Here is a 27220-nt window from a genome sequence, read left to right on the forward strand (position 1 = left end):
ATATATATATATTCTTTTTTTAACATTTCACATAACTGTAATGTCTGCTCCGTTCATTTTAAATGGTATGATGGATTTTTGAAAGCGTAATTAGGTCATCAAATCAATTAATATATGAAAAGTATTTTTAGATATAGCATAGCAGTTCTTTACAAAAGTGACTACCTATTTACTTAGACATAAGAAATGATGTTATAGTTGCAATAACTGAGATGGAAACATTGGTGCAACATAAGACATCTGGAATCACAGTTACAATACATTCTCTACATGAGCAGAACTGCACCGAGAATCAGGTGTGCCTTCAGCTCAGCAGTAGCTTTTGTCAAACCATTGAACTTCTGAGAAATGGACAGGATCCATAATAAATGACGTTTCAGGGAGGATAATGCTGCGTTAACACTTGGTATGTTTCCCGGAGTCTGAACCTCAGTTCAATTGCCACCCCGCTGGTTTGTTCTCACACTTTATGCTGCTTCAAACCGTGGCTCATTTGCAAAAAGCTTTTTTCATCAATGTGAGACCCAGTGAAAGCTGTTTATCACCATCGCCAGCCAGTTTGAAATCTAAAAGTTAGTAATGGAGATAAATGTTCACTGGAATTGTCCTTGCGTATCAGAAACTGAATGTTTAGTCTACCCACTTATCAGTTTATGCAATCTTTACAATGCATAGGCGGCACATGAGCTGCATTTGAAGAGTCATGTAAACCAGGATCGAACAGTGCATTTACATTTAATTCTGTACAGAGGTGTACAGCAGAAATAATGTTTTGATTTAGTATTTTAAATATGAAATTATGAATATAGAGCCATCAGAATTACTTCTCAGAATCACACGTTTAAAAAAAATCTATTGTCTGTATGAATATTTTGGTTACACTTTATTTTAAGGTGATGTAGTTACATTGTAATTAATCAAATAAGTACTGAGTAATATGTATTAACGTTGTGTACTTACTCTATAGTTACTGTTAGGGTTTGATTTAGGGTTAGGGTATTGCAACTATGCATACTTTACTGTAAGTGTATGTAGTATGCGTGTGTTACAAAGAAAAGATACATGCAAAGATGTTTTTGTTTGGTTGGTTTGTTTTTCATTATTAATTAGAATTTATTTATGTTTTTTAGTAAAATGTGTATCACCATTCAAATGTTTTGGGGTCGGCAAGGTTGATTTTTTTTTTTTTTTTTTTTTTTTTTTTTTTTGTCATGGTTTTGTCTTTCTTAGTGCTCCAGAAACATTTCTTATCATTATTAATGCTTAAAAATTAAAACATTGTTTTTCAGGATTTTTTGATGAATAGAAAAGAAAAGAACAGTTCAAAAGAACAGCATTTATTTGACATTGAATTGTTTGTAACAATTTTAAAGTTATTGTCCCTTTTGATAATATTAATTTCTTAAAAAAAAAAAAAAAAAATTATAGTGCATGCTCACATACCTTTATTTAACATGGGAAGGTAATTTAGAAACAAGTTCTTATTTTCAACAACAGCCTGGCAAACATACAAGATTTATGAGGATGAATGATATATAACATTTCATTTACTGTATATTGACAGTCTAATGCAATACAATTATTAAAATAGAAACATGAAACTATAATTTAAAAAAAGCAAAGTTTACATAAAAATATAAAATGATTAACTATATACTCCATTGTGATGATGCAATGTTAAAGGCTGCTCTGATGCCTTTTATTTACAAATTTACACAGAAGCAAAGCAACATTTGATACCAGAGGCTGAGTTGCATATTATATGGCTTTTATATGGCATTGTACGGAGGAGTAGGCCACAACACATTTAAACAACACAACAGAAACAAGCCACAACACAGTGAAATCGGCACACCGGAAATGATCCTATGCTTGGACACAAACAAGGCCTGTATATTCATATGCTACTTATTGATGTGTGAAGCTCCTCTTTAATAAATGTGGCGCTTCAGTTTTGTTTTATTAATCGCTGTTAGAGTTGAATGAGCAGAGGGATTTAATGCAGGGTCTTAATGATCAAACAAAATTCAAATTTTGATATCCAATATGTTTTTATGAACATTAGAAGTTTCTATTGGGCAATACATTATAATTCTTGCGCATTTAGCCCATTTCACTGTGTTGTTTTAATAAAGGTGCATTAACGCTAACATGCAAGCTTCAATGGACTATTAAAACCCTAATTCTGAAAAACATTTACTGTACCACTACCAACATATTTTTTTTAATGAAATCTTGAATTAATAGACTAATACAAATAAAATTAACAGTTTTTTACTGTACCTATATATCTTTTTTTATGAATCCTTGAATTTCCTATATGATCCAATAGACCCATCTGTTGCCCAATCAGCCTATATCACTGTGCCGTTTCTAAACCACACGTGTGATAAATTTAACATGCAGGAGTTTTTATGGAATCTTGAACTTTGCACATATTACCATGGAATAACACTGTTTCATCACAACTCTGTTTTCTCGTGGCCACGTAAATTATGCTTTAAAGCTATCATTTGGGCTTCGTACTATAGGTAATGATCTAGCAAACAACTTTTACTGTACCAATTTAACTTTAAATTACACGTTTAATTGGCATAGATACTATATATAAATGGCTTGGCTAATGCTTAAAAAAAAGTACAAATTAAAAGTAAAAAGTAATAAAAAAAAGTAAAATTTGGATTTTGTTTGAACATTACCACTGGTATAAAGTCCTTTAACATATCCTCTATAGTGGCAGAGAAAAGGAGCGGGAGCATTTCCGTTGTGTTGTGGCTTGTTTCTGTTGTGTTTTGCCAATATTGTTGTGTTGTGGCTTGTTTCTGTTGTGTTGTGGCTTGTTTCTGTTGTGTTGTGGCTTGTTTCTGTTGTATTGTGCTGATATTATTGTGTTATGGCTTGTTTCTGTTGTGTTGTGGCTTGTTTCTGTTGTGTTTTGCCAATATTGTTGTGTTGTGGCTTGTTTCTGTTGTGTTGTGGCTTGTTTCTGTTGTATTGTGCTGATATTGTTGTGTTATGGCTTGTTTCTGTTGTGTTGTGGCTTGTTTCTGTTGTGTTGTGCTGATATTGTTGTGTTGTGGCTTGTTTCTGTTGTGTTGTGGCTTGTTTCTGTTGTGTTGTGGCTTGTTTCTGTTGTATTGTGCTGATATTGTTGTGTTGTGGCTTGTTTCTGTTGTGTTGTGGCTTGTTTCTGTTATGTTGTGGCTTGTTTCTGTTGTATTGTGCTGATATTGTTGTGTTGTGGCTTGTTTCTGTTGTGTTGTGGCTTGTTTCTGTTGTGTTGTGCTGATATTGTTGTGTTGTGGCTTGTTTCTGTTGTGTTGTGGCTTGTTTCTGTTATGTTGTGGCTTGTTTCTGTTGTATTGTGCTGATATTGTTGTGTTGTGGCTTGTTTCTGTTGTGTTGTGGCTTGTTTCTGTTGTGTTGTGCTGATATTGTTGTGTTGTGGCTTGTTTCTGTTGTGTTGTGGCTTGTTTCTGTTGTATTGTGCTGATATTGTTGTGTTGTGGCTTGTTTCTGTTGTGTTGTGGCTTGTTTCTGTTGTGTTGGGGCTTGTTTCTGTTGTGTTGTGCTGATATTGTTGTGTTGTGGCTTGTTTCTGTTGTGTTGTGGCTTGTTTCTGTTGTGTTGTGCCGATATTGTTGTGTTGTGGCTTGTTTCTGTTGTGTTATTTACTCGGCTGTAAAAAAACAAAAACAAACTTTATTTGGCTTCAAGAACCGCCGTGTCTCAGAAAGCCGCTGACTTATTTATTTTCTATATATTGTAATTTCCTTGTCCTGCAGGGTTCTTAGGATTTCCTGCTACTCCAGAGCATTTTAAAAGTGTGTTGACTTTTACTCTGGCTTCCTGTAAGACATTGTACTCTGACTGCATTATGCTGTGTTATATTCACATACATTGTGTTATTGCCAGCTGAGGACAAAGAAAGCTGATATGAGGACATTGATACTAGATGGCAACTGCTGCATTCTATAGACTTCAGTTTCAGGACTAGGGAACAGCATTCGCTGCCTGTTTTCCTGTGTTAAGTGAATTACCACAGAGTTAAAGCCTGACTTTAATCTGAATTACGAAGACTTAAGGTTTAGGATTAACACCATCTCTCTCTAACCACGAGTTACTGACAAGCTCCTACACACCAAATGTGTCTAACTTACACACGCACATACTCTCACACACACAGACAAACACACAGCGGGCAGGAGTGAAAGAGAGTTGTTTATCACTACCAAACACCTGTGTGACAGAGAAAGGCGTTAGCAAAATCCCCCCTGAATAGAAAATAATCCTCCGTTTTCTGATGACTTTTAGACAGCAATGGTGACCTGTGTTTGTGGGTATGAGTGTGAATGGTAGTGAATTTGAGGGGTCTTTTTGGTTTTATACTCCTTTTTTTTTTTTGCTTGAGCTTTGATATAGTTTGAATAAATAGTTGAAATGAAATCTGAAAAAGAGCACCGAAAGCAACACTCAGCACAGTCTGAGCAACTAAAGAGTGATGAAAAAGAGGCAGGGGTGGGTGTGCAGTTACCGTAGAAACAGTGTAAAAATGTGTCATCCCCAAATGTATCAAACCTTATTAATTAAGGGCACTTATACCTGTAATTATCTCCCTTCACTTGAAAAATGAAACATAGACAGTTCCCCAGTTACAAATTAAACCCAGTTCTGTATTAAATTGTAATGCCAGGTTAATTGTTAATCTGTGGTGAAACCAGCTCTGATAGTGTACTGAGGTAGGATTTCAGGTCACACATGATAGCATTTTAGCACATATGCTCCATAAAGCAGCAGGATATGTGCACACTAACAGTATAGTCCTCCCCCTCCCCCTTAAAGCTCAGAGATTAAATAGCATCACCTATAAAAGTGAGAAATACTGGCGAGGGATAAAAGTGTTAAGTGTGAAAAAAACCCTATGTGTGAATCTGTTTAAGGTCTAGTGGCATGTTAGCTTCAGTGACTATTCCGTTTACACACTGGAATTAAAGACAGTAATTCTGCACTGTCAATCATCTCAGCATTACAACTTGCTGATATAACCTCAGAAAAGCCCTGAAGCTGAAGGTTGCTTCCTATTGGCATTACACTGTCAGTACACAAGCATGTGTGTGTTTGCATCATGTGCGAGTGTTTTGGTTGTCAAACCAACCATGATCTGTAGGGTTCAGCGCACTAATAGTCAAGGGTCCCTGAGAACATCATTCGGTGTGGTACAGTGTATTAGTAATGGTCCTGTCTGTTTCCCTGCCCATGAGAGGAATTGGATTCATTGAATTCAAAAGGCATATGACAGAAACGTGTGTTAACTTTGGAATCCATTAAGCGGTTTAAATTTAGAGTGCGATTTTTGGAATATTTTATTCCATGTATCCCTCATTCTTGTCAGCATCAGCATTGCAATTTACTTACATTACTATTCAAAAGTTTGTGATCAGTACTTTAAAAAAAGAAAAGAAAAAAATGCCTGTTGTTTATAAAGAAAGCATTAAATGACAGTAAATACATGTATAATGTTACAAAAGATTAGTATTTCAAATAAATGCTGTTCATTTGATCTTTCTATTCCTGATAAAAGAGTCAGTTTCCACAAAGATATAAACAGCAGAACTGTTTGTCCATTTTTAATCATACAAAATGTTTATTCAGCATATTGTTTGGATTTCTGAAGGATCATGTGACTGAAGACTGGAGTAATGCTAAAAGTTAAGATTTGTAATCACAGGAATAAATTACATTAAAACATATATATATATATATATATATATATATATATATATATATATATATATATATATATATATATATATATATATATATATATATATATTAAGGGCCCTACCATACACCATACATACTACAATGTTACGTCTGGCAATTTTTTTGCTAGTTTCAGCCCGACGCAGTTATCATTTTCACTTCCAGCGCCACATTGATTAAATAGCAAATGCACTCGCACTCATCTGTTCGCCCATGGACGTGCTGGTCTGAAAATGCACATTGTTAGCTCGTTGCTATTTTTTTTTTTAAAATGTCATTGACCAACAAAAACCTGGTCTAGAGGCAATAGCGATGTACGTTTTGTGTTATTTAAAGAACGCGTTAGTAATATGTGCATATAGGACCCGCCACAACGTTCATACACTCTGCTTATTACACACACAGGGATGCGAAGCAACACACACACATTTTTAAATATTAAAAGTAACAGGATTCCTCTCTGGAGAAGCGTTTAGTCTTTAGCTTCCAAATTCCGCCATGTAAATAGCGAATCCGCCATGGTGCAAGTGCAACTGGCTTTTAAAGGGAATGGGAGATAAGACTCTTATTGGTTTATTGCACTTTATGCTCAAAACACACCTATGACTCATTAAGAGACTAGGTACAATCCTTTTAGACCATACACATTAAGTGAAGCTGCACCTTGCACTTCAGACCATGCACTTAGATCGTTAAAATAGGGCCCTAAAAAAGAAACAGTTTATTTAAAAAATACTGTATTTACTGTATTTTTGATCAAATAATTGCAGCCTTGGTGAGCGTTAATATTATTTATTATCTTTGTGAAAGAAAAATCGTACCCAATCTTTGGGAAAATATTCTTTGTTCATAGTTTCCAGGATTTTAATCACCGTGGTATTTATTTATTTATTGTAAATAAATAATAATATTTTATTTTTTATTGTTTTATTTTATTTTTTTATTTTATTTATTTTATTTTTTTATTGTTTTTAGAAAAAAACGGGGGGGGGGGGGGCAACCAGGATTTTGTCTTTTAAATCAACATAATTTTCTTTTTTTATCGCTCATACATACGCTATTTTTTAAACGTACCTTACAGATTGCTTCTGATGACTTAAAGACCATATTGAGTCCGTATTTTTGACTGATGCTGTTCTAATTCCTTCAAAAATCTGCCTAAAATCCATGCACAGAGAGGATCAAACATGGGCGATTTAGTAAAGTTTCATAGTTTATATTCATAGCTCATAAGTTTAGCACGTATAGAAAGTGTGTGTCCTGCTCTAATGTGTAGGTGTCCTTTAAAGATCACTGTATAGGACACATTGTTATGCTGCAGGCAGGAACAGGACACTCATTTATTATGTTTAACGTGCCTCACAAACAATGAGCCACAGCCACACACACTCATTTTCACAGGAACACTGAGGGTTTTCCATCTAAAATGGGTCAGATCTCAGAAGTTTATGGGGGGAAAGGCACACAATGGTCTTATTTCTAGGTAGACAAGCCTCAAGCATAAAATCACACAGTAAATCTGGCACAAAGACCTTTACAGCTCTATTGCATGTCAACTATTTGAACTGAAATGACAGTTGGTCTTATGGAACCTGTCTCCCAGACAGATTTTGCCTTCTCATGGCCTACATGGGATTTTCACTAGACAATGAGTAGTTCGCTTCAATGGTTCAAAGCTGTCTATATGTCCAGGAAATAAACCTATAGTGTTCCCATAAGTTAAAGCCATTACACAGATCTACACTTGGCACAAGAATTGTTTTCTGTGCTGCGGAGCTATAATTGAACATTTTGCTGCCCAAGGCACTAAAGTGAATCTCAAGACACTGCATGTTATCCACAATTGCTGATATATTTTTGGGCAATAAAACCTTACATCAATTTCTGTTGAAATACTAAACGAGTAGACCAATGATACTAAGCTGCTGATCAACCACATTGATCTTATCCTCTGCTCGCATGTGTTTAATAGTTTTTTGTTTGTGTATGTGTTGCAGCTGCTGTCCGAGAGCCAGATTAACATGGTGAAGGTTGTCAACTCTGTGAGCGATGCTCTGAATGCCATGCAGAAGGAAACTGGAGGTCTGAAGGCCAGGGTGAAGGCTGACCTGCAGAGGGCACCAGTCAGAGGAGTTCGCCTTAAAGGCTGTGCCAATGGTATTAGATCCAGTTTGCCTACCCATCTCTTTTGTTTAATATGTTTGGGGTTTTATCTTATGTCCATTGTCTGTTTACTTCAATGTACACTACCAAGTACCAAAGCTGCATTTATTTGATCAAAAACAGTACAAACATTAATACTGTGAAATATTAATACAACTTCCCTAGTGGAAGAAAGAAAAAAACCCTCTATACTCAAATGTATTTAAATACATTTGTTTAACACCAAATATACTACAAATCCATTAACATATTTACTGACATATCGCTTGAGACTTACTGATATAAATATTATAATTAAATAATTATTGCACAATGCACATTTCTTATCATTAAGCCTAAAATGTGTTATAATATCACTATTAGTAAATGATAGTATGATCTCTGTATAACCCTAACTCTGTATCAGTCGTTAAATGCAAGATTGGTGGTGGTTGAGGAGATTCCCCCCTTCTATGTAAAGCGCTTTGAGTGCCTTGAAAAGCACTATATAAATCGAACGCATTATAAGATATTTAAAGTGTACCTAAAGTATACTTGCAATAGTTCCATTTGAGCACAATCAAATATACTTTAATATATGTTTAGTTGGACCTCAGCACTATTTCTGAATAACTAAAGTCCATTAAGTACAACATATGTTGTTCCAATTTAGCAAACTTTAAGTATATCAAACTAGTATACCAAAAGTCTAAAAAAAATTATTAGAATATCATTAAAAAGTTTATTTCTTTCACTAATTCCATTCAAAAAGTGAAACTTGTATATTATATTAATTTATTACACACAGACATACATATTTCAAATGTTTGTTTCTTTTAATTATCATTATTCATTTATTATGATTGTAACTGACAGCTAAGGAAAATCCCAAATTCAGTATCTCATAAAATTAGAAAACTGTGATAAGGTTCAGTATTGAAGACTCCTGGTACCACATTCTTATCCCCTAATTAACTTAAAACAGCTTTAAATGGTCTCTCGGTCTAGTTCTGTAGGCTACTCAATCATGGGGAAGACTGCTGACTTGACAGTTCTCTAAAAGACGACCATTGACACCTTGCACAAGGAGGGCAAGACACAAAAGGTAATTGCAAAAGAGACTGGCTGTTCACAGAGCTCTGTGTCCAAGCACAATAATAGTGAGGTGAAGGGAAGGAAAAGATGTGGTAGAAAAATGTGTACAAGCAATAGAGATAAACGCACCCTGGAGAGGATTGTGAAACAAAACCCATGCAAAAATGTGGGGGAGATTCACAAAGAGTGGACTGTAGCTGGAGTAAGTGCTTCAAGAACCACTATGCACAGACATATGCAAGACATGGGTTTCAGCTGTCGCATTCCTTGTGTCAAGCCACTCTTGAACAACAGACAGCGTCAGAAACATCTCTCCTGGGCTAAAGACAAAAAGGACTGGAGTACTGCTGATCGGTCCAAAGTTATGTTATCTGCTAAAAGTAAATGTTGCATTTCCTTTTTAAAATCAGGGTCCCAGAGTCTGGAGGAAGAGAGGAAAGGCACACAATCCACGTAGCTTGAGGGCCAGTTTAAAGTTTCCACAGTCAGTGATGGTTTGGGGTGCCATGCCACCTGCTGCTGACCAGCTTTATGGAGATGCAGAATTATTTTTCCAACAGGACTTGGCACCTGCACACAGTGCCAGAGCAACCAGTACCTGGTTAAGGACCATGACCTGACCTTAACCCCATAGAAAATCTATGGGGTATTGTGAAGAGGAAGATGCGATATGCCAGACCCAATAATGCAGAAGAGCTGAAGGCCAATATCAGAGCAACCTGGTCTCTCATAACACCTGAGCAGTGCCACAGACTGATCGACTCCATGCCTCGCTGCATTGCTGCAGTGAATCAGGCAAAAGGAGCCCCAACTAAGTATTGAGTGCTGTACATGCTCATACTTTTAATATTCATACTTTTCAGTTGGCCAAAATTTCTAAAAGTCCTTTTTTGTATTGGTCTGAAGTAATATTCCAATTTTCTGAGATACTGAATTTGGGATTTTCCTTAGTTGTCATCTATAATTATCAAAATGAAAAGAAAAAACAACAACATTTGAAATATATCAGTCTGTGTTTAATGAATGAATATAATATACAAGTTTTACTTTTGTATGGAATTAGTGAAATAAATATAAATAACTAAATATTAGATAATTTAAATAATTAACTTTTTGTAGTACAATTAGTATGAATGTATATCAAATACATTTTGTTAGATTTATTTTTTACTAGGGTTAACTATTTTTTTAAATACAAATTTAAAATGTAATTTATTCTTGTAATGTCTAAGAAAATTTTCAGCATCATTAATCCAGTCTTCAGTGTCACATGATCTCAAGAAATATTTCTTATAATTATTTTTGTTAGTGTTGAAAAGCTGTTAAAATGAATACTACTAAGCATTCTGGTGGAAACTGTGATACATTTTGTTCCAAGTTATTTGATGAATAGAAAGTTCAAAAGGACATAATTTATTTGACATACACATTTTCTAGCTTTACCGTCACTTTTAATTTAAAAAAATGTGCCGACCCCAAACTTTTGAACATCAATATATGTTTCATTGTTCATTCACTTGTATCTAAGAGTCCATTTATCCCTCTCTTCACCCCAGGGACTAGAGATTTAGCTGGTTGACATCATTCTCTTTTGAGAACCATTAAAACTGATTTTGTTTGCATGCAATATTTGTATTGCTAATATCTCATTACATTATGGTAGTAATATAATGGTAGAAACATAATAATACCATATTATGTTATGGTAGTAACATAATAATACCATATTATGGTATTATGTTTTACCTGTGACAAGTGCTTTTTTGGAGGTCCTTAAAAGCATGAAATAAACATTTTACCGTTTATTATGTCACTAGTGAAAGGAATTAGGGAAGAGTTATTCAGCATAGCACAGTGGGCTACTGCTCTTTCTATTTCTTGTGGCTCCACAGTGATTAGTCTCATGGCATTTTTTACCTCAGGCTCAGGTGACAGTTCCGTGGTCCCATGAGCAAAGATTTAAATCATGTACTTTGACATCACCAGCTAAGAATCACAAACACTTTGGCCACCGAGCAAAACGCTCTCCTCCTCCTCCCACTGTTGACTCATTGATTCTCAATCCAAATAACATTAGACAATTTCACAGAAAACAGTGTTTAAAAAAGCGCACATAACTATTGTCGTCTTTTTGTGCCCCGCTGATCTGAATTCTCATTAGATGAGTTGCTGGAAACCAAAGGAAAGTGTCTGTGCTTACATTGTGCTCTCGGGAGGCCTAATGTGTCTAAAAGCATTTTACCACTTTACTTTTAAGGCTCTGGTGCGTCTGCTGGAGCCACAGGTGTGGCTTGTAATGAACCCGGTATGGAGCAGACACTTGTATGCAAGTGTGTGCCAGTGAAGGGGGAGAGTGTTTTCTATAATCAGGAAAAGGGATCGCTCTTTTGGGAACAGAGACCAGTAAATTGAGAAGCACCAGCTGCTTTGGAAAGACTGGCACAAAATCATGTCGGCTAACCTGTAGTAGTAATCCAATAGTAATCCTTAAATTATCCTTGGCCTAGTTAGCTATTTGCTATCCTGTAACCATCCAGGGATCTAGTCTTTGTGGTTTTTGTGTTTGACCTTCTCTTTCTCTCTTTCTCTCTCTCTGTCTGTCTGTCTTTTTCAAGGCTCTCGTCCACGGGACTGTAGTGATATATATGCTAGCGGTCAGAGGGAGGATGGCATCTACTCTGTTTTTCCCACTCATTACCCTGCCGGCTTTCAGGTCTACTGTGATATGAGCACGGATGGAGGTGGCTGGACGGTGAGTCACATTAACACATTTGCACTGTTGCAATGTACTTGTGGATTTACACACACAGGGAAGAACAGCCACCACAAAAGAGAGATGTGTGGATTGTCGAATGGACTGATTGATGAAATGAACTAATTTGAATATTGTTTAAAACATTGAAAATGTTTTGGGTGGTTAGTGTAAGGTCCTGCACGTGGGTGGGTACCTGTGGCAACCGATAATATTTGGTCTAACAGGTGGAATAATATCGACATTGCCATTTGTGTTGTGGGTGGCGAATCAATATGCACGGGTGGACTGCGGGGTCCAATAGTCAAAACTATTTAGGCTCAATTTGGTACACACTGATAGCCAGCTGCTTTCAAACCATCCTGTGAATATTTGTGTTCAAACGTTTTGCAGCGTTGAGCATTATAGCCAATTGCTCTGAATTGAAGTGATTGACAGCTTTAATGGTTATACAGTAGGGATCGCTCTTTCATCTCTTTGTCTATAAAGTCTATTCACAATTTGAATAAAAGTAAAAAATGCATTTTAATGTCGGAAAATGTGTCGGGTTTTTTGTTAAGTAGGGGAGAGCAGGGCAGAGCCTAATGCTTTTCGTCTTTCTCAGTTTGTGTAAATCCACTTGGGGTTCAGAGGTTTTTTTTTTCTTGCCACATTAATTTCACACATGTCTAATACAATTATGTGGTTTTGTTTCATTTATACAGTGTACACTTTTTTCTTTAATTTTCTTGAAGAATGGAAGTGATATTCTGACAACATGCCCCATATACAGTATATATATATATATATATATATATATATATATATATATATATATATATATATATATATATATATATATATTGACAACGAAACACACCAAAAAGCAGCTATTCAACATCATTAAATAATAATAGCATAATAATTAATAACTTTTGAAAAATATCAGTCATTATTTAACTTTTTCTCATGGTTTCTCAATATAATTCATAAAAGTATAGAATAGAATATTCTAATATACGTAGTTCTAATAGGGGAACATTGTTGACATGGCAACTAGTAAATACATTATGTTTTGTCATTCTAGTGTGTGTGGACAGTTTTAAACAATGTGTGTTACAACTAATCTAGCATTAGGTTGTGCCCTGCTCACTGCAGATGCAGGTGTCCCAAACAGGACATGTGTATAACTAATTCTGGGTTAGGGCTCGGTTGATAATTGTCCTGGATTTACAATTCAATGATTTGAAAGGCAGCAAGTACACGAATGGACAAATACAAAGTCTTTACCTTATATATACTTGCAATCTTGTTCCAACACAAACTTTGATATAGTTCACCCAAGAATGAAAATTTGGTCATAATTTACTCACCTTTGAGTTGTTGCAAACCTGTATGAATTTATTTATTCTGCGTTTGTTTTTTGTTTTTGTTTTTTTCAATGGGGTTCAGTGTTTTTTTTTTGGACCACAGTGTTTTTGTAAGTAAATGTTGACAGAATATATGTATTTGAGTGAGCTATCAATTTATTTAAAGAACTGCAGAAGAAAGAAAGTAATACAGGTTTGGAATGGCATGTAGGTGAGTAAACGATGACATTAATTTTTTCTAATAAATCTTAATAAAAAATACACATGCAGATTTTAGATTTTAAAAAAATACAAAAAAACATTAAAATGTATTTAATCCATCACATTTTTTAGCTGTCTGCTGTGCTTTTCTAAATCTAAATTCAAAAACCAGAACGGGGAAGGCTAAAAGCAAAATTAAAAAAAAGAACAGAGAAGAAAAGTCAAATACTTTTGAAATCATATGCATCTAATCTCTCCAAACAACCATGTGCTGTAACACTAATCCCCCATCTGGTTCAGTAATAACATGCAGATATACTGCTATCTTTATTGAGGTTCTTAACAGAATGAGGCTCAAAGTTGCTGTCATATTTGACTGCTTAAAACGATGAAAAGATGAAACGTTTTGTGAAAGCACTTAGTTAGATTGATTGATTGATGATGATGATGATGATGATGATGATGATGATGATGATGATGATGATGATGATGATGATGATGATGATGATGATGATGATAATAACAATATGATCGTGATTATGGTGGTCAGTTATTCTGATTACTCTGGGTTTTGAGATTGTGTATCCACTGGATCTCCCCGTGTAGGACTGCTGACTATGGAGGCTGTTCTATCCCGAAGAGATCAATAACATCTCTCAATGCACATCTTATGTATCTGTAGCGCATTCTAAAGTCATCTGCCTAGATGTAAATATACATGGCTCACAGAACTGCATAATATCACATTACTGTATATGTTTTTTTTGAAATTCTGAGAGTGAGAATGTGAGAGCGGAACAAAAGGAAAGCGTTTCTTCAGATCTTTAGTGGCACAGATGGTTTCTCTTTGCCCCATCACAGGTGGATCAGAGCATGAGTGTTAATACTGTACAAAACATGGTTCTAATCTTGATTATATAGTCACATACACATACATAAATAGATTGCATATGCATGAGCAAACAGTACTGGATATGGAAAAGAGTAAAATCAGTCACACTGTTGATGAGAGATAGAAAGAGAAAGATGTTGAGAGGAAATGGTTTGAGGCAAGAGATGGTCTTTGCAGTCTGTCAGGCTATTAGTTCTTCATAACTGTCCCACTTTTTGCTGCTCAAGAGACTGTTGCAACTGGGAAAGAAGACACCCACAGTCATAGTATATGTGTGTTTGGGCTGGTGCGGGGTGTGTGTGTGTGTGTGTGGGGGGGGGGGTGTAATAGTAGTAGTAATAGTAGTAGTAGTAGTAGTAGTAGTAGTAGTAGTGGTAGTAGTAGTAGTAGTAGTAGTGTTGGTGTGTGTATATTGAAGGGAGACTAATGAAATGTAAAAATTAAATGAGCCAAAGAAGCAAAGAACAACGAGAGGGAATGAGGAGTGACTTATGGCTCGTTTTCACCGAGCGGTGCGGTATGGTTCAGTACAGTTCAGTATGATTCGGGCCCCTGAAACCTGACCTGGCTTGCATTTCCACCCGCCAACAGTACCCTTGTGATAGACGTAGTGTAGCGATCAACAACATTCTCGCACGAAGGAGAAATCGACACAGTAAACAACAATGTAGGACATACAGCAGATCTTGTTCTTGCTTCTCTGCATCTGGCATCTTGTTTGTCACAAGAAGACGACATGCTTTGTTTGATCCAAGGCTGCTACTGCAAGGAAAAACACAGTCGGAAAAGTATGCGCAATTGATGATTCTCTGCCAGCCAATGTTCTGCAGTGAGTCTAGCTCTGCCCTTTAGTACTGGACTACTGCGCTAGATATCCCCAATGGAAGGGTGCCCAAAAAGTGGTACTGTACGTTTTGGAATTAAGTTACCATTCACAACTTCTAAAAATGGAAAATGGACTGCTCGAAGGAAAAAAATAAAACAAATTGAGATATCTTTTAAAAAAGTGTGTTTAGGAAGATATCAGGAACAGTAAAGACATGTAAAATGTTACAAAAGATTAGTGTTTTAAATAATCGTTGTCCTTTTGAACTTCCTGTCATCAAAGAACCCCAAAAATATCAACCAACACAGCTCTTTTCAGCGTATTTAATATTAAAAAATATTACTTGAGCTATAAATAGGCATATTAGAATGATTTCTCAAAGATTTCAGAAAATTCTACTTTACCATAATATAAATCAGTTACATTTTAAAATATTTAAAAATATAAAATATTGGTTATATTGTACTGTACTGTATTGCATATAATTGCTTTTTTATTGTATAACCAAATAAATGCAGCCTTGCTGAACATAAGAGACTTATTAAAAAAAAAAAAAAAACATTGAAACATCTTTCGCCGGTTTACCACTGTTCCTTCCTTGGACTACTTTTGATAGATACTGACCACTGCAGACCGAGAACACCCCACAAGAGCTGCAGTTTTGGAGATGCTCTGACCCAGTCGTCTAGCCATCACAATGTGGCCCTTGTCAAACTCGCTCAAATCATTATACATTATACATTATACCCCTTTTTCATGCTTCTAACACAACAACTTTGAGGACAAAGTGTTCACTTGCTGCCTAATATATCCCCCTCACTAACAGGTGCTGCGATGAAGAGATAATCAGTGTTATTCACTTCACTTGTCAGTGGTCATAATGTTATGCCTGTTCTGTGTTTATAGTTAATGCAGAATAACAGTAGTTCCTATGCAATTAATGTGAAATGTTCTCTTAAAAAGCTTTAGAAATTGAAAATAAATCCATTCATTTACAATCTAATATAGACTGGCTATTTTATTCTTTCAACTCATGCTGACCTTTATTTCCGTTCCCGGTGTTCGTACAGCAACTCTGAATACATGTTTTAGTCTTGTTAACCGTGTGTATGCAATTATAAGCCATAACTGCTGGCTTGATTTGCTACTCGATCCAGGACTATCATCTGTGATTTTCAGTACAAAAATGGGTCATCGTTTTTTACCGCTTCTGAGCCCTCCAAAACACACACCGACTTCCCATTACAGACTGCACGTCTTCAGTCACAGCTGGGAGTTTAGGATAAATTCCACCCACTCAGATCCATTTTTTTTTCACATCTAATTGATTGCATGTGTTCGCAAAGTCATGCACTGTCCTGATGACGTAAGCGTACAGTAAAGTGTGCCACTGCTACAACAAATGGAAATGGTAATGGAAGAATTGATGGACTGATCTACTTTGAGCCTGTGCTGTGACCTATAGCTTTGCTTTAATATCAAAACGAGACCTTTCAATCCTCTCCTTCTTCATGCAATTTCCTCCCCTTGTCCTTTTGTTGCGTCTTGTTTTCATTTCGGCAGGGAGCATGACAGAGGAAAGAGAGAACATTTCTTTCTGCCAGACACTGGGAGCTCCTATAAATAGGAATGACACCCTTTTCCCTCAGCATTAATGCTAAATAGAAAGAGAGAAACTGAGAGGTGATGCAGGGAGGCACACAGGTGAAAAAATCGGTTTCTGCTACATTGATATTTCTTCAGGTAAAACCAAGCATAACATTACATGCACACACAGACCTAAGGCTTTTGACAGATGAAAGCATGGAGGTGTCAGTCAAGAGAGATGTTTTTTTATCTTCTCTTTTGACTTGATCATGCATTACATGCTCATTCTGTGTGTCTCTTTCTCCCTCTGTTGCTTTTTCTCTCACAGACATGCAAGCACACACCTATGCATTCTTGCCACAAAACCACACACGCTCACGCGCATTATCACCTGCGGTGGTGATATTCTGTATTCTGTTCGTGACCCGCGCTCTGCCCCGCGATAATGTATTCCACTATTATTATTTTATCTGCTAAAAGGAGTGGACTAAAAATGAGCACTATATAAATCATTTATGGGAGCAGATCTATTAGAGTGCTACGTGATCCGGCATTATCAAATGGAGCTTTTATCAAAAGTACCCATGACTCCTCTGAAATATTAAAAAAGCACTAAGACCTGAAATGTAAAAGTTTCAGATTGAAACTCAATTTGTGGACACACTATTGGGGGGGTGGAGGTGCAGCACTTGGAATGCAACTTGTTTTTCTTCCCTTTCTGGAAAAATGGTTTTCAATGTCTGGCTGTTTCTTATTACTCATTCATATTTCATAGCCCAGTTGTATATTTCCAAATGCGTGTTTTTAAATGATTGTGCAGGGCGAAGGCAGTTCCACAGGTTTGTAGCTGTGATTGGATAGAGTAAGCCTCTATTTTCATAACATACTAGTGTAGGATTTATGTTATGAGATTAGGTTTTGAGATCAAATGAGGGGTTAGAGTTCTAGACGTAGAGAAATTGTGACATATAGACATGGTAAATATAGCGTAGCAGGAGGGAAATGTCAGAACATTGATTTATTTGTATTATTTTGAACTGAAAATGATTGTGCATGCTTGACCTTTTGGAAATGACCATCTTTAATGGTGGCTAAGTGTGTATGCGTGTTGTAAACTGTTAAATAAATCATTGTTTCCCTATTTGGGTATAAATACATAAAAACGACCCTCCAAGAAACTGAATCAAGGATAACACTTTATAATAAGGTTATCTGTGTAAACTTTAGTGAATCATGAACAAACAATGAACAATAATCTTTTATTCACCTTTTTATTTTTATTTTAAAATGTACATAAATTCTAAGTCTCGTCTAATGTTATTTTAAATATAGCCATGCCCATAATGTAAAAACTGTGCATAACGTAATAATTATTACATTATTAATAGAATAAAATGTTCATGATATAATAATTTTCTCAAAATGTAATAATTTTTACATTATGAGAAATGTAATGCATTATAAACTCAACAGAAATATGTCATATTGTCATTATTGTAATTGCCTTTAAACATTAAAAACATTTTTTATGGTTAAGTACATTCAAAAAATTTATTTTAAATATAACCTACTTCAGTCAATTAAGGTTAACATATTATATTATTACTGTTAAAAAAATGTATTTGTATTTGTAGAAATGAACTAACAATCTATTATTTAAAAAAAAATACCTGTTTATGTTTGCCTTATGGTGGAGTGTTATTGAATTCACCCTCTCCTTGTAATACCTGTGTAATACCCATGTCATTATATACATTTGTGTCCTCATGTTTCACAAAAACATGCCCCCCCCCCCTCCCACACACACACACACGCACACAATCTCTGTCTTCACATCTGCAGTAATGATGGTCAATGACAGTCTCTAAATCTTCAGATTAAACATCAAACATGATTCTGTCTCTCCCAATTGATCACTCCATACTGATCCAGTAATTCCCCTGTCCAGAGCAGGAAAAGAAGGATGGTGGAGGAGAACAGAGGGAGAGAGATAAATGGTAGATGAAAAGAGAAACACTCAAAGAAAGGGGGAGAGTAGGAAGAAAAGAAGGTTGTGCAGGCCGAGAACAAAAGAGTGGCTTTTAAGACCTAGCTTTATAAGCATGCTGAAAGAGCATATGTTCCCATCCCTGCCGGCTGCGTTCTCACACTTCCCTGAGAATGTGATCCTGTCAGAGAAGCATTAAGCTGCATGTCTACAGCTATCATTTCCTTACTGCATTCATTTTTTCTCCTTTTGTATCCTCTCTCTCTCTCTCTCTCTCTCTCTCTCTCTCTCTCTCTCTCTCTCTCTCTCTCTCTCTCTCTCTCTCTCTCTCTCTCTCTCTCTCTCTGCATGAGTCGTTAGTGAGATGAATATTGCAATCCTGATTAAAACCAGACATCTGTTTTGAGTGTCTTGTAGACAAGGGATCCTGCCCTCATGATGCAATCAGGCTCACTGCCAACTATCAGACTACACACTGATCGTCTGATCGTGACATAGTGTGGAAAACCAGAACGCTTTAGGCTTACCGCTCAGATCTCAAGATCACCACATGTTTTTGTGTGTAGAGGTCTCCTCGCAGTTGCAGAGACAATGTCCAGTCAGATGTCATCATCTAAAAAATAAACCTGACAGGGCAATCAGAGAGATTATTTTGCAAAAATATGTTGGAGAGCGATGAATAGGAATCTTGTTAGTGAGAGCCAATCTACTTTGAGTGTAACTGAACGAGCCAATGGACATTGGCATGCAATGATTGCAGCAGCTGCTCATGTCATGCAGCGCAGGTATAACCGAGGCACAGGTGCTTGCATCAAATCAGCTTTTTGCTTCTGAGCCAAGTGGTGGATGGTTCATCCTGAAATCACTCTCTACAAAGCAGTGGAACTGACTGAGTCTGCCTTCTGCAAGTGGAAGCAGTACCCGCGGTATTCGTACTGTCTCTCTGTTTGTTTGTAAGAACAAAACACAAAGGATGTTCTCACAGCTGGTCCGGTGCAATAGGTGGAGAGCTGACCAAGCAGAGTCTTATGGTGGAGAGTCTTATGGTTGGTAAGAGAGTGCCTTTGTGTGAGAGGGTGCGCTCGTCAGACTGCACTATTCTTCCCTGAATGTGAGGGTGCTCACTAGGTCATGGACAGCAGCTCACAACCGTCGATGGCAGAGGTGGAAAAGGTTACACGCAGGTTCCTCCGTATGCAACTGTGCCCTAACTCCCCTCTAGGGGGAACCCGTCTCTCCCCTCCCGGGCCTGTAGGTGCTCGTCTGGTCTGATCTGATTGGAAAGGTTGCTGCCTCCACCTTACACACTATGCTGTTGTTGCAGGTTCATAAGGTCCAGGCACTGAAGAGCTTGCATTAGGGGGATCACAATCCTGAGATCAAAAACTGAGCGCAGGCTGTAGTGCTGTCTCCCTTCACCCTCAAGTTCTATGTTGCTGCAATATCTTCTTATTAGGACCATGCAAGAGGGTAAGATGGTTGGAAATCACAGACTGGTCGTCAGGTTCCTCAGGGGGGGCGAGATGGTTAAATCCTCCTCAACCTCCTTCTATAACCTCTTGGGGTCTTGCACTGGTGCGTTAAGCACTTCAGAATGCCCCATTAAGGCCTCTGCAGTCGGCAGAGCTAAATATTCTGTCTATGAAGACTTTGCTGCTGGCTGCACTGGCCTCTATCAAGAGGGTAGGGGACCTGCAGGTATTTTCAGTTGACAAATTGTGCCTAGAGTTTGAGCCGGGTGACAAACAAGTGATTCTGTGACCCTGGCCTGGCTATGTGCCCAAGGTTCCCACCACTCCCTTCAGGGACCAGATGGTGAACCTGCAAGCACTGGCCCTGGAGGAGGCAGACCCAGCCCTGGCTGTACATGGATAGAACTCGAAGCTTCAGGTCCTCGGATCAGCTCTTTGTCTGATACAGAGGTCAGCAGAAGGGAAGGGCTGTCCCCAAGCAGCCTGGATAGTGGATGCCATCACCCTGCCTTACCAAGCACAAGGTGTGCCCTGTCCTTGTGCGCTCTACTAAACACTTTTGTAGAAGTGTTGCATCCTTCGTGGCACTGTTATAAGGCGCCTCGCTGTAAGATATCTGTAGAGCTGCTCAACACGCCAAAAGTGACCAACGGAATGGGAACGTCTTGGTTACATATGTAACTCTCGTTCCCTGAACGGAGACACTACATCTCATTGCCATGTCCTCTGTACCCTGCTGGGGTGCCAGTTCACCTACTTAGCTCCTCAGCCAAACTTTATTTGATGCACCTGTGCCTTATTTATACCCACGCGGTGTGGCATGAGCAGCTGGTGCAATCATTGCATGTCAATGTCATGGGTTCGTTTAGTTACACTCAAAGTAGATTGGCTCTCACTAGCAGGATTCCTATATAACCCTCCTTCAGGGAACGAGGGTTACATACTTAACCAAGATGTTATTTTACATTTTAATTTTGGTTCATTTTAATTCTGCTTCCAAATATTCAAATTCAAATAACAATTATTTATCATGTTTGCCTCCTCAGTTCAAATGTAATTCAAATTCAGGATCTGAACTAAAAATCAGATTCATGCTTAATTCTTTAGCTCTTTTTAATTTAATTTTTAATTTAATTTATTCATTTATTAGATAAAGGTGGCATAATGTTATGACTTTTCTTGTTGGGGCACATGACTATTAACTAATTGATTAAGTAATATGTAATTCGTGTTATGGGTTTTGAATTAATTTTGAATTATTAAATAGTAATTTGCCCGAACAAGTAAAGTCATAACATAATGATACCTTTATAAATCATTAGCTAATGATTAATTAAAGCAGACAACTGGAAGTAGAAATGCATGGCTTTGACCCCTTGTGGTAATTAACACATTCATTTACATTATTAATAAATTAGTAAATTCTATGAAGAATAGAATCTTCATTATTTGTTGATGCAGTAATCATGAATAAATGGGTTAGTTCACCATTAGTAATACATTAACTCATGATTATCTGTGCATTAATTAAACATATTAGTGCACCCGTATTGTAAATTGTTACCACAACATTTTCAAGGTGTAGCACAAAGAAGGCAAAATAATAAAAGGAATAAATAAAGGAATAAATAAAATTTAAAAATGTGGCCACAATCCCTTTTTTTCCATCCTCATGTTTAGGACCCTGTGCATGACAGATCACCATGCATTTTTAGCTTTGAAAATGGACATGATACTTTTGGAAGTACACTTTTTAAGAAATTTCACACAAGTATTTGCACCTTTTCTGGTTGTCAAACGTTAATGGAACGTAGTTAATATGGTGACGTGAAGAAAAGATAGTTCTGAGAGCATTTTTCGGATCATTTTTATCCACATGCCACTTTTTTTATCTAATGCAGTGATTAAGTGATGCTTAACTTAAGTGGCCAAATACTTTTGGGGGCCAAGGTCCAAGGCCGCTTCTATTGTAGTCAATGTAGTATTAAACCAATCAAATGCGCTGAGAGCTTAAGCAGCTGTCAGTTGACTTCCTTCAGCTGACACTCTCCTGGCAATGCACACATATGCGTTAACACATTTTTGGAGACAGCCTCATTGACAGATTGACGGACACATTGATCTCTTAATGACTGCTAGCCATCCAAGACCCGAGAAAGAAACACCACCTACACCATTACACCTCCCCCACTAACACTTGTTTCGTTCATTGTACTAGTGTTTGTCCAATGAGTAGCAGTAGAGATGTCTTGTGTTCCTCCGCTGTCACCCAAGGGTTCCTTGTCACTTGTATAAGTACTCTGCAGTGAAGCTTTCTAAGACTTCAGCTCATAGGGAGAGAGTCAGCAGTGCTGAATGTCTTTTAACTGAAATCTTTCTGGTGGCAGACTGATGAAAACCATAGTCTGTAGAAATCAGTTTGTTATCCAATTTTAGAGGCATCAATAAATCAGAATGTCTTGTGCAGTCTTTTGATTAGACATTTGTACTTGAACTTGCAGTTGATGTCCAAACAAAAACAATTCTAAAGGTTATTATAATAAGATTCTTCACATCTTTACATTTTTATATCACTATTCTACAAGTCCACCAGAACATAATTGGACACTTAGGTAAACACATCTGAATGTCCGAATGTCAGTGAATTAGATAGAAAACCGACACAAATGGCATCTGTATGCAAATGATGCTAGAAAACTGATTTTCAGAAATAACTTTTCTGTGACAAATTTTCACGTTCTTACACCCAACTCGTCACACATTGACGCTTGCTCAGGACCCTTCGTCATCACTTTTTAACGCACAGGGTAACACTTTAGCATAATTTTTAGATACCCAGGGTACTCCAGTGATTTCAGTGAGAAACATTGGTATCATAAACAGACATTTTGACCATGGGAATCTTACCGTCATGATGAAATTATAAGACACATTTGAACACATAACCCAACCCCATCTCTAAACCTACCTATTTGTGTATTATATGATATGAAATACAGGATATAACAGGATATAATATATACAGGATATAACAATTTATTCAAAAGTACACTTTTGCCAAGTGTTCTGATGCCAAACAATTGGAGTGTAAAGAAAATCCCCAAAAGTGATTAGCATCTCCATACACCAAAAATTGATAAAAATTACTGCCTGAAGAAACATTACGTCAACTTTTATAGTGAAATGGCAATGGCTCTCGTATGTGACCAGTGAGCAATTGTGTCATTATGTCAGCTTTGTAAATATCATTGGCTCTTGCGTCTCATGACCGATTGTGTCATGCTAGAGTCAGGTGTATCTTTTGAATGAGATATGTGTGAGTGATTAAAATAATAAGATCAACGATGTTATTAACTTTAATATATCGTACGACTTTAGAAGCCTTAGGGCCAGATTTACTAAACAGGACAAATTAATGTGAGAGCGCAAATCCAAAAAAGTGCAGATAGGGGTGGAAAGTTCAGCATGTGATCTACTGACAACGCGCAAATTAAAGAACACAGACGCAACCAGATGATTTTCATAATGACCAACGCAATCTGCCAAGCCTTGTCACATTGCGTGATTCATTTTAATACTCTCCTCCCATAAATTTTGCATCTGAAATAGAAACTCCTACAAATGCATATGCAATATTTAGTAAATCCTGACAGTGCCAAATGAGGGTTTTTAACGCCAAATGAGGGTTTTGTGCTGACGCAAGCTGTTAGTAAATCTCGCCCTTGGAATGCAAATTAGTTAATACTTTTATACAGTTTTTGATATAAATACCTGTGACTGTACTTTCATTTGCCTGTTAACATAACGTGTTTTATATTGTTGAGAGGTGCACAGCAAAAAACATGTTGGGAGATTTACCACCACGGGTGTTAAAATTATCACTTTCCAGGTGAACATACAGGTCCATCTTTGCTAGTGTTAAAACAACACTGACTAAAGTGTTCGTTATACAAACACTGTGTTAGTGTTTCTTTTTAGTCACTCAAGGTGTTGAGAAATGTATTACTCATAAGTGTACATTTAACACTTTATGGTGATTAATCTCACACACCCAGTGTATTTAATGTAAATACTTAAATACTAAAATGGCACTGTGAATGAAATTTAAAAAAAATTATATATATTATTTTATTTTTCCCCAAAAAAATCAAGTGACTACAAATTTATTTGAATATTTATTGAAATTGTAATATATCAATTCCATTACATTTATGTATTTGGCAGACACTTTTATCCAATGCGACTTACACTGCATTCAATACCATTTTTAATAAATAAAAAAAAAAAACATTTTTGTCAGTTTTGCTTTCGCCGGGAATCGCTACAGTAAAGCCATTGTTGTCACACATACAATTGAATAAAACAATTTCTTGTTATACTCCAATGCTATAATATCTTAAAAGTAATGTTTTAATTGAAAATACAAAAATTCAACATTGTATATATTAAATCAACCTTAATGTTAAAAAACTGTCTGGTTTGTAATTCATTCTGATAAAAAATACTATTCCTTTATAAATTAATACATTTACATTTGGCAGATAATTTTATCCAAAGCGACTTACATTGCATTCAATGTACGCATTTTTACATTTTGTCAGTTCTTGCTTTCCCAATTCATCGATCCCACGATCTTGGCGTTGATATCGCTCCTCAAAATGATCCAAACACATAGTATCGTTCCTGTTAAAGAGACAAATTTGGTTAAAACAAACACATTAAAAAAATCTAAGACAAAAAGTTTCAAACATCTTTAATCAACAAGCAGAGATACTTACATAGCCTGTCTTCCTTTCAGGATCGTTTAGGTTTGTAGAGTAAAAATGCCAAGGGCATACATAGATTGTGGCCTTAAGTGGTTTCCTTCTGCAATAATAAACAATATTCCATGAAACAAAAATCCTCCAAAGCAGAAAGCAAAAAAATAAAGACTCAATTATCAGGTCACTTTGTGATTTACTTCAGGTTATTTTTATACCAACACATAGCAAGAAAACGTTATATTCAAAACATAAGCACTACTGTTACAGATTTACAATGCTACAACTAGAAAAGGCTAGTACAGAAAAAATCGCGCATGGAAGGGCACTAATGCATGTCTGCTCAACTAATACAAAATAAGACGAAAAATGTCAAATAGTACGAGTGTGCAATGTCGTGGAATGTATATGCCAAAACTCATTTCGGCGTGCATATGATACGCTCTCTTGTGTAGGTTTAGGGTAGTGGGGTGGGGGGTTCGTATGTATAATACGCCATAAATTGCGTCTCATATGCACGCAAAAAACAGCGTATCATACATTCCACGACATTGCACACTCGTACTCGATCTTGAGTTTCTATATATTGACTGAAGCAGTTCATGAAGAAAAGCGTGTCCTACGATGTTTTCGACATTTTGGAGCGCTGTACAGAATGGTCGGCGTATGTTATCAAAGTACCACGAGAAGATTGCTAGAACACACAGAGCATTTCACTCGCAAAATGTTGCAGGCCGATCAGTAACTTATGCGCAGCGCCGACAATGATGGACCGTGCTATACGTGGGTGCTCGGCAAGGGATCGAGCCCCGGCGTCACACAAGAAAAAAAAAATTAAGAGCAATTAATTCATTCAATTAACGTCTGCTTTCTCATTTGAATGACATTTCAAAACACCAGAATTAACTCGTAGTTACGGGGTGAAAGATATAAACGGTCTTATAAAGGTTGGAAGCCCTAAAGATACTTAATGTTATGCCAAATGAGAAGAAATAACTATCCAAGTCCAGTGAGTTAAAAAATGACACATAATGTTAATGCTGCTACATTATTACAAAATTAGTACAACAAAATTAAGTCACTTACGTAAATCTCGTCCTCCATTAACGAATTTAGTGTGTTAGTGGGGGTTATTCAGTTATGTTAAACTGAATGGCGGATCAAAAGCGCGCTAAATTTAAACTGAGGTAAAAAAAAAAAAAAAACGCTAACAGAGTTAAGTCAACCACATCGGCTACGTTACTCATTATACAAGCTCATTAATAAATCACAAGTTGATAAGATAATAATACTATACTATACCTTACCTTGTCCTTGTAACCGTTGTGTGTGAGCAGGGAAATCCATTAAGATGGAGAGACCGAAGGATGAGCTGGGAAATTTAAAATGCTCTGCACATGCGCAGATGTTGATTGTTAACACCCAAAGGAAACACTGTGCTTTAACACCCAAAGGAAACACTGTGCTTTAACACCCAAAGGAAACACTGTGCTTTATCACTAAACAAGTGATAAAGCATATAATATTTGTAAATTAACACCAGATTTTATCACTAGATGCCTAACACCAGGTTTTTATCCCTCAGTAATTTGCTGTGTGGGAAGGTTTAGAGTAGGAGTGGTGTTTGAATCAGCTTTGTCTATGTCTGCTTTTACAAATGCAAATAGTTACATGCATCTTGGTCTGACGCGTTGGGACAACAACTGAAATCAATGGAGTATCCTGCGCATTGAAAAATAGGAGTATTCAAAATTCACGTCGAGGGGTCCTGAACAAGCATCAATATGTAATGAGTTAGGAGTGAGAACGTGTTGCAATGGCTTTAACCAACCAATCTAAAGGTGATTTTTAGTGCACATCTAAAGTCAAATTCCCTCAACATCACATAAGCCCCTTTCACACTGCGATTCCGGCAAATAAAAGGATAATGCGACCCGACATTTGTTCCCGGGCCGCTAGATTTGGTCCATTCACACTGCCAGCGAAATACCGTAATATGTGCGCTTTCACACACAACCCATAACGGTCCCGGATCAAGTTGACACGTGACATCCGGATGTGACGTATAATGGCGAGCGATCTCAGCTTCAGCGCAGATGGGAGCTCTGTGGTCTCGACTTGTGTCCAGTTTGCCCACATTCCCACGTTTCTGCTTGTTTAATTTTAGTTTCTTTTGTTTATACGAACACTCTCTGCGTTTAAAACACTGACTAGCTCTTTTGGCACTGCAGGGTTGTATTATTGAAAAAACAAGCTCTAGGAGTCGCACGATAACTACGTACACGTTGCGGCATTAGTTTTGGCTTTTGTTCACACAGCGCTCATCCTGGGTCGAATCCCGCAATGTTACTAGGTCCCCGACCCGGGTTCAATTCGTTAATCAATTCCGGGACG

The 27220-nt window shown here is 36.9% G+C and overlaps 1 protein-coding gene and 1 long non-coding RNA gene across 4 annotated transcripts in view; one reads left to right on the forward strand and one right to left on the reverse strand.

The window, feature by feature from the left end:
* fibcd1b (fibrinogen C domain containing 1b) overlaps nucleotides 1-27220 on the forward strand; it is a 158385-nt gene that overhangs the window by 44195 nt on the left and 86970 nt on the right. For all 3 annotated transcript variants that reach the window (XM_067438631.1, XM_067438632.1, XM_067438634.1), the window contains 2 exons: nucleotides 7761-7920; nucleotides 11616-11752. In XM_067438631.1, the coding sequence (XP_067294732.1) occupies nucleotides 7761-7920; nucleotides 11616-11752 (297 nt within the window). The remainder of the gene's footprint in view (nucleotides 1-7760; nucleotides 7921-11615; nucleotides 11753-27220) is intronic.
* On the reverse strand, nucleotides 24383-26153 carry LOC137071008 (uncharacterized). Its single transcript, XR_010904368.1, has 3 exons — nucleotides 26134-26153; nucleotides 24845-24932; nucleotides 24383-24749 (listed from the first exon to the last, which is right to left on the reverse strand). It is a non-coding gene; the product is annotated as an uncharacterized lncRNA (long non-coding RNA).

Source organism: Pseudorasbora parva, chromosome 3 (assembly GCF_024679245.1).
Source record: "Pseudorasbora parva isolate DD20220531a chromosome 3, ASM2467924v1, whole genome shotgun sequence".
NCBI lineage: Eukaryota > Metazoa > Chordata > Actinopteri > Cypriniformes > Gobionidae > Pseudorasbora > Pseudorasbora parva.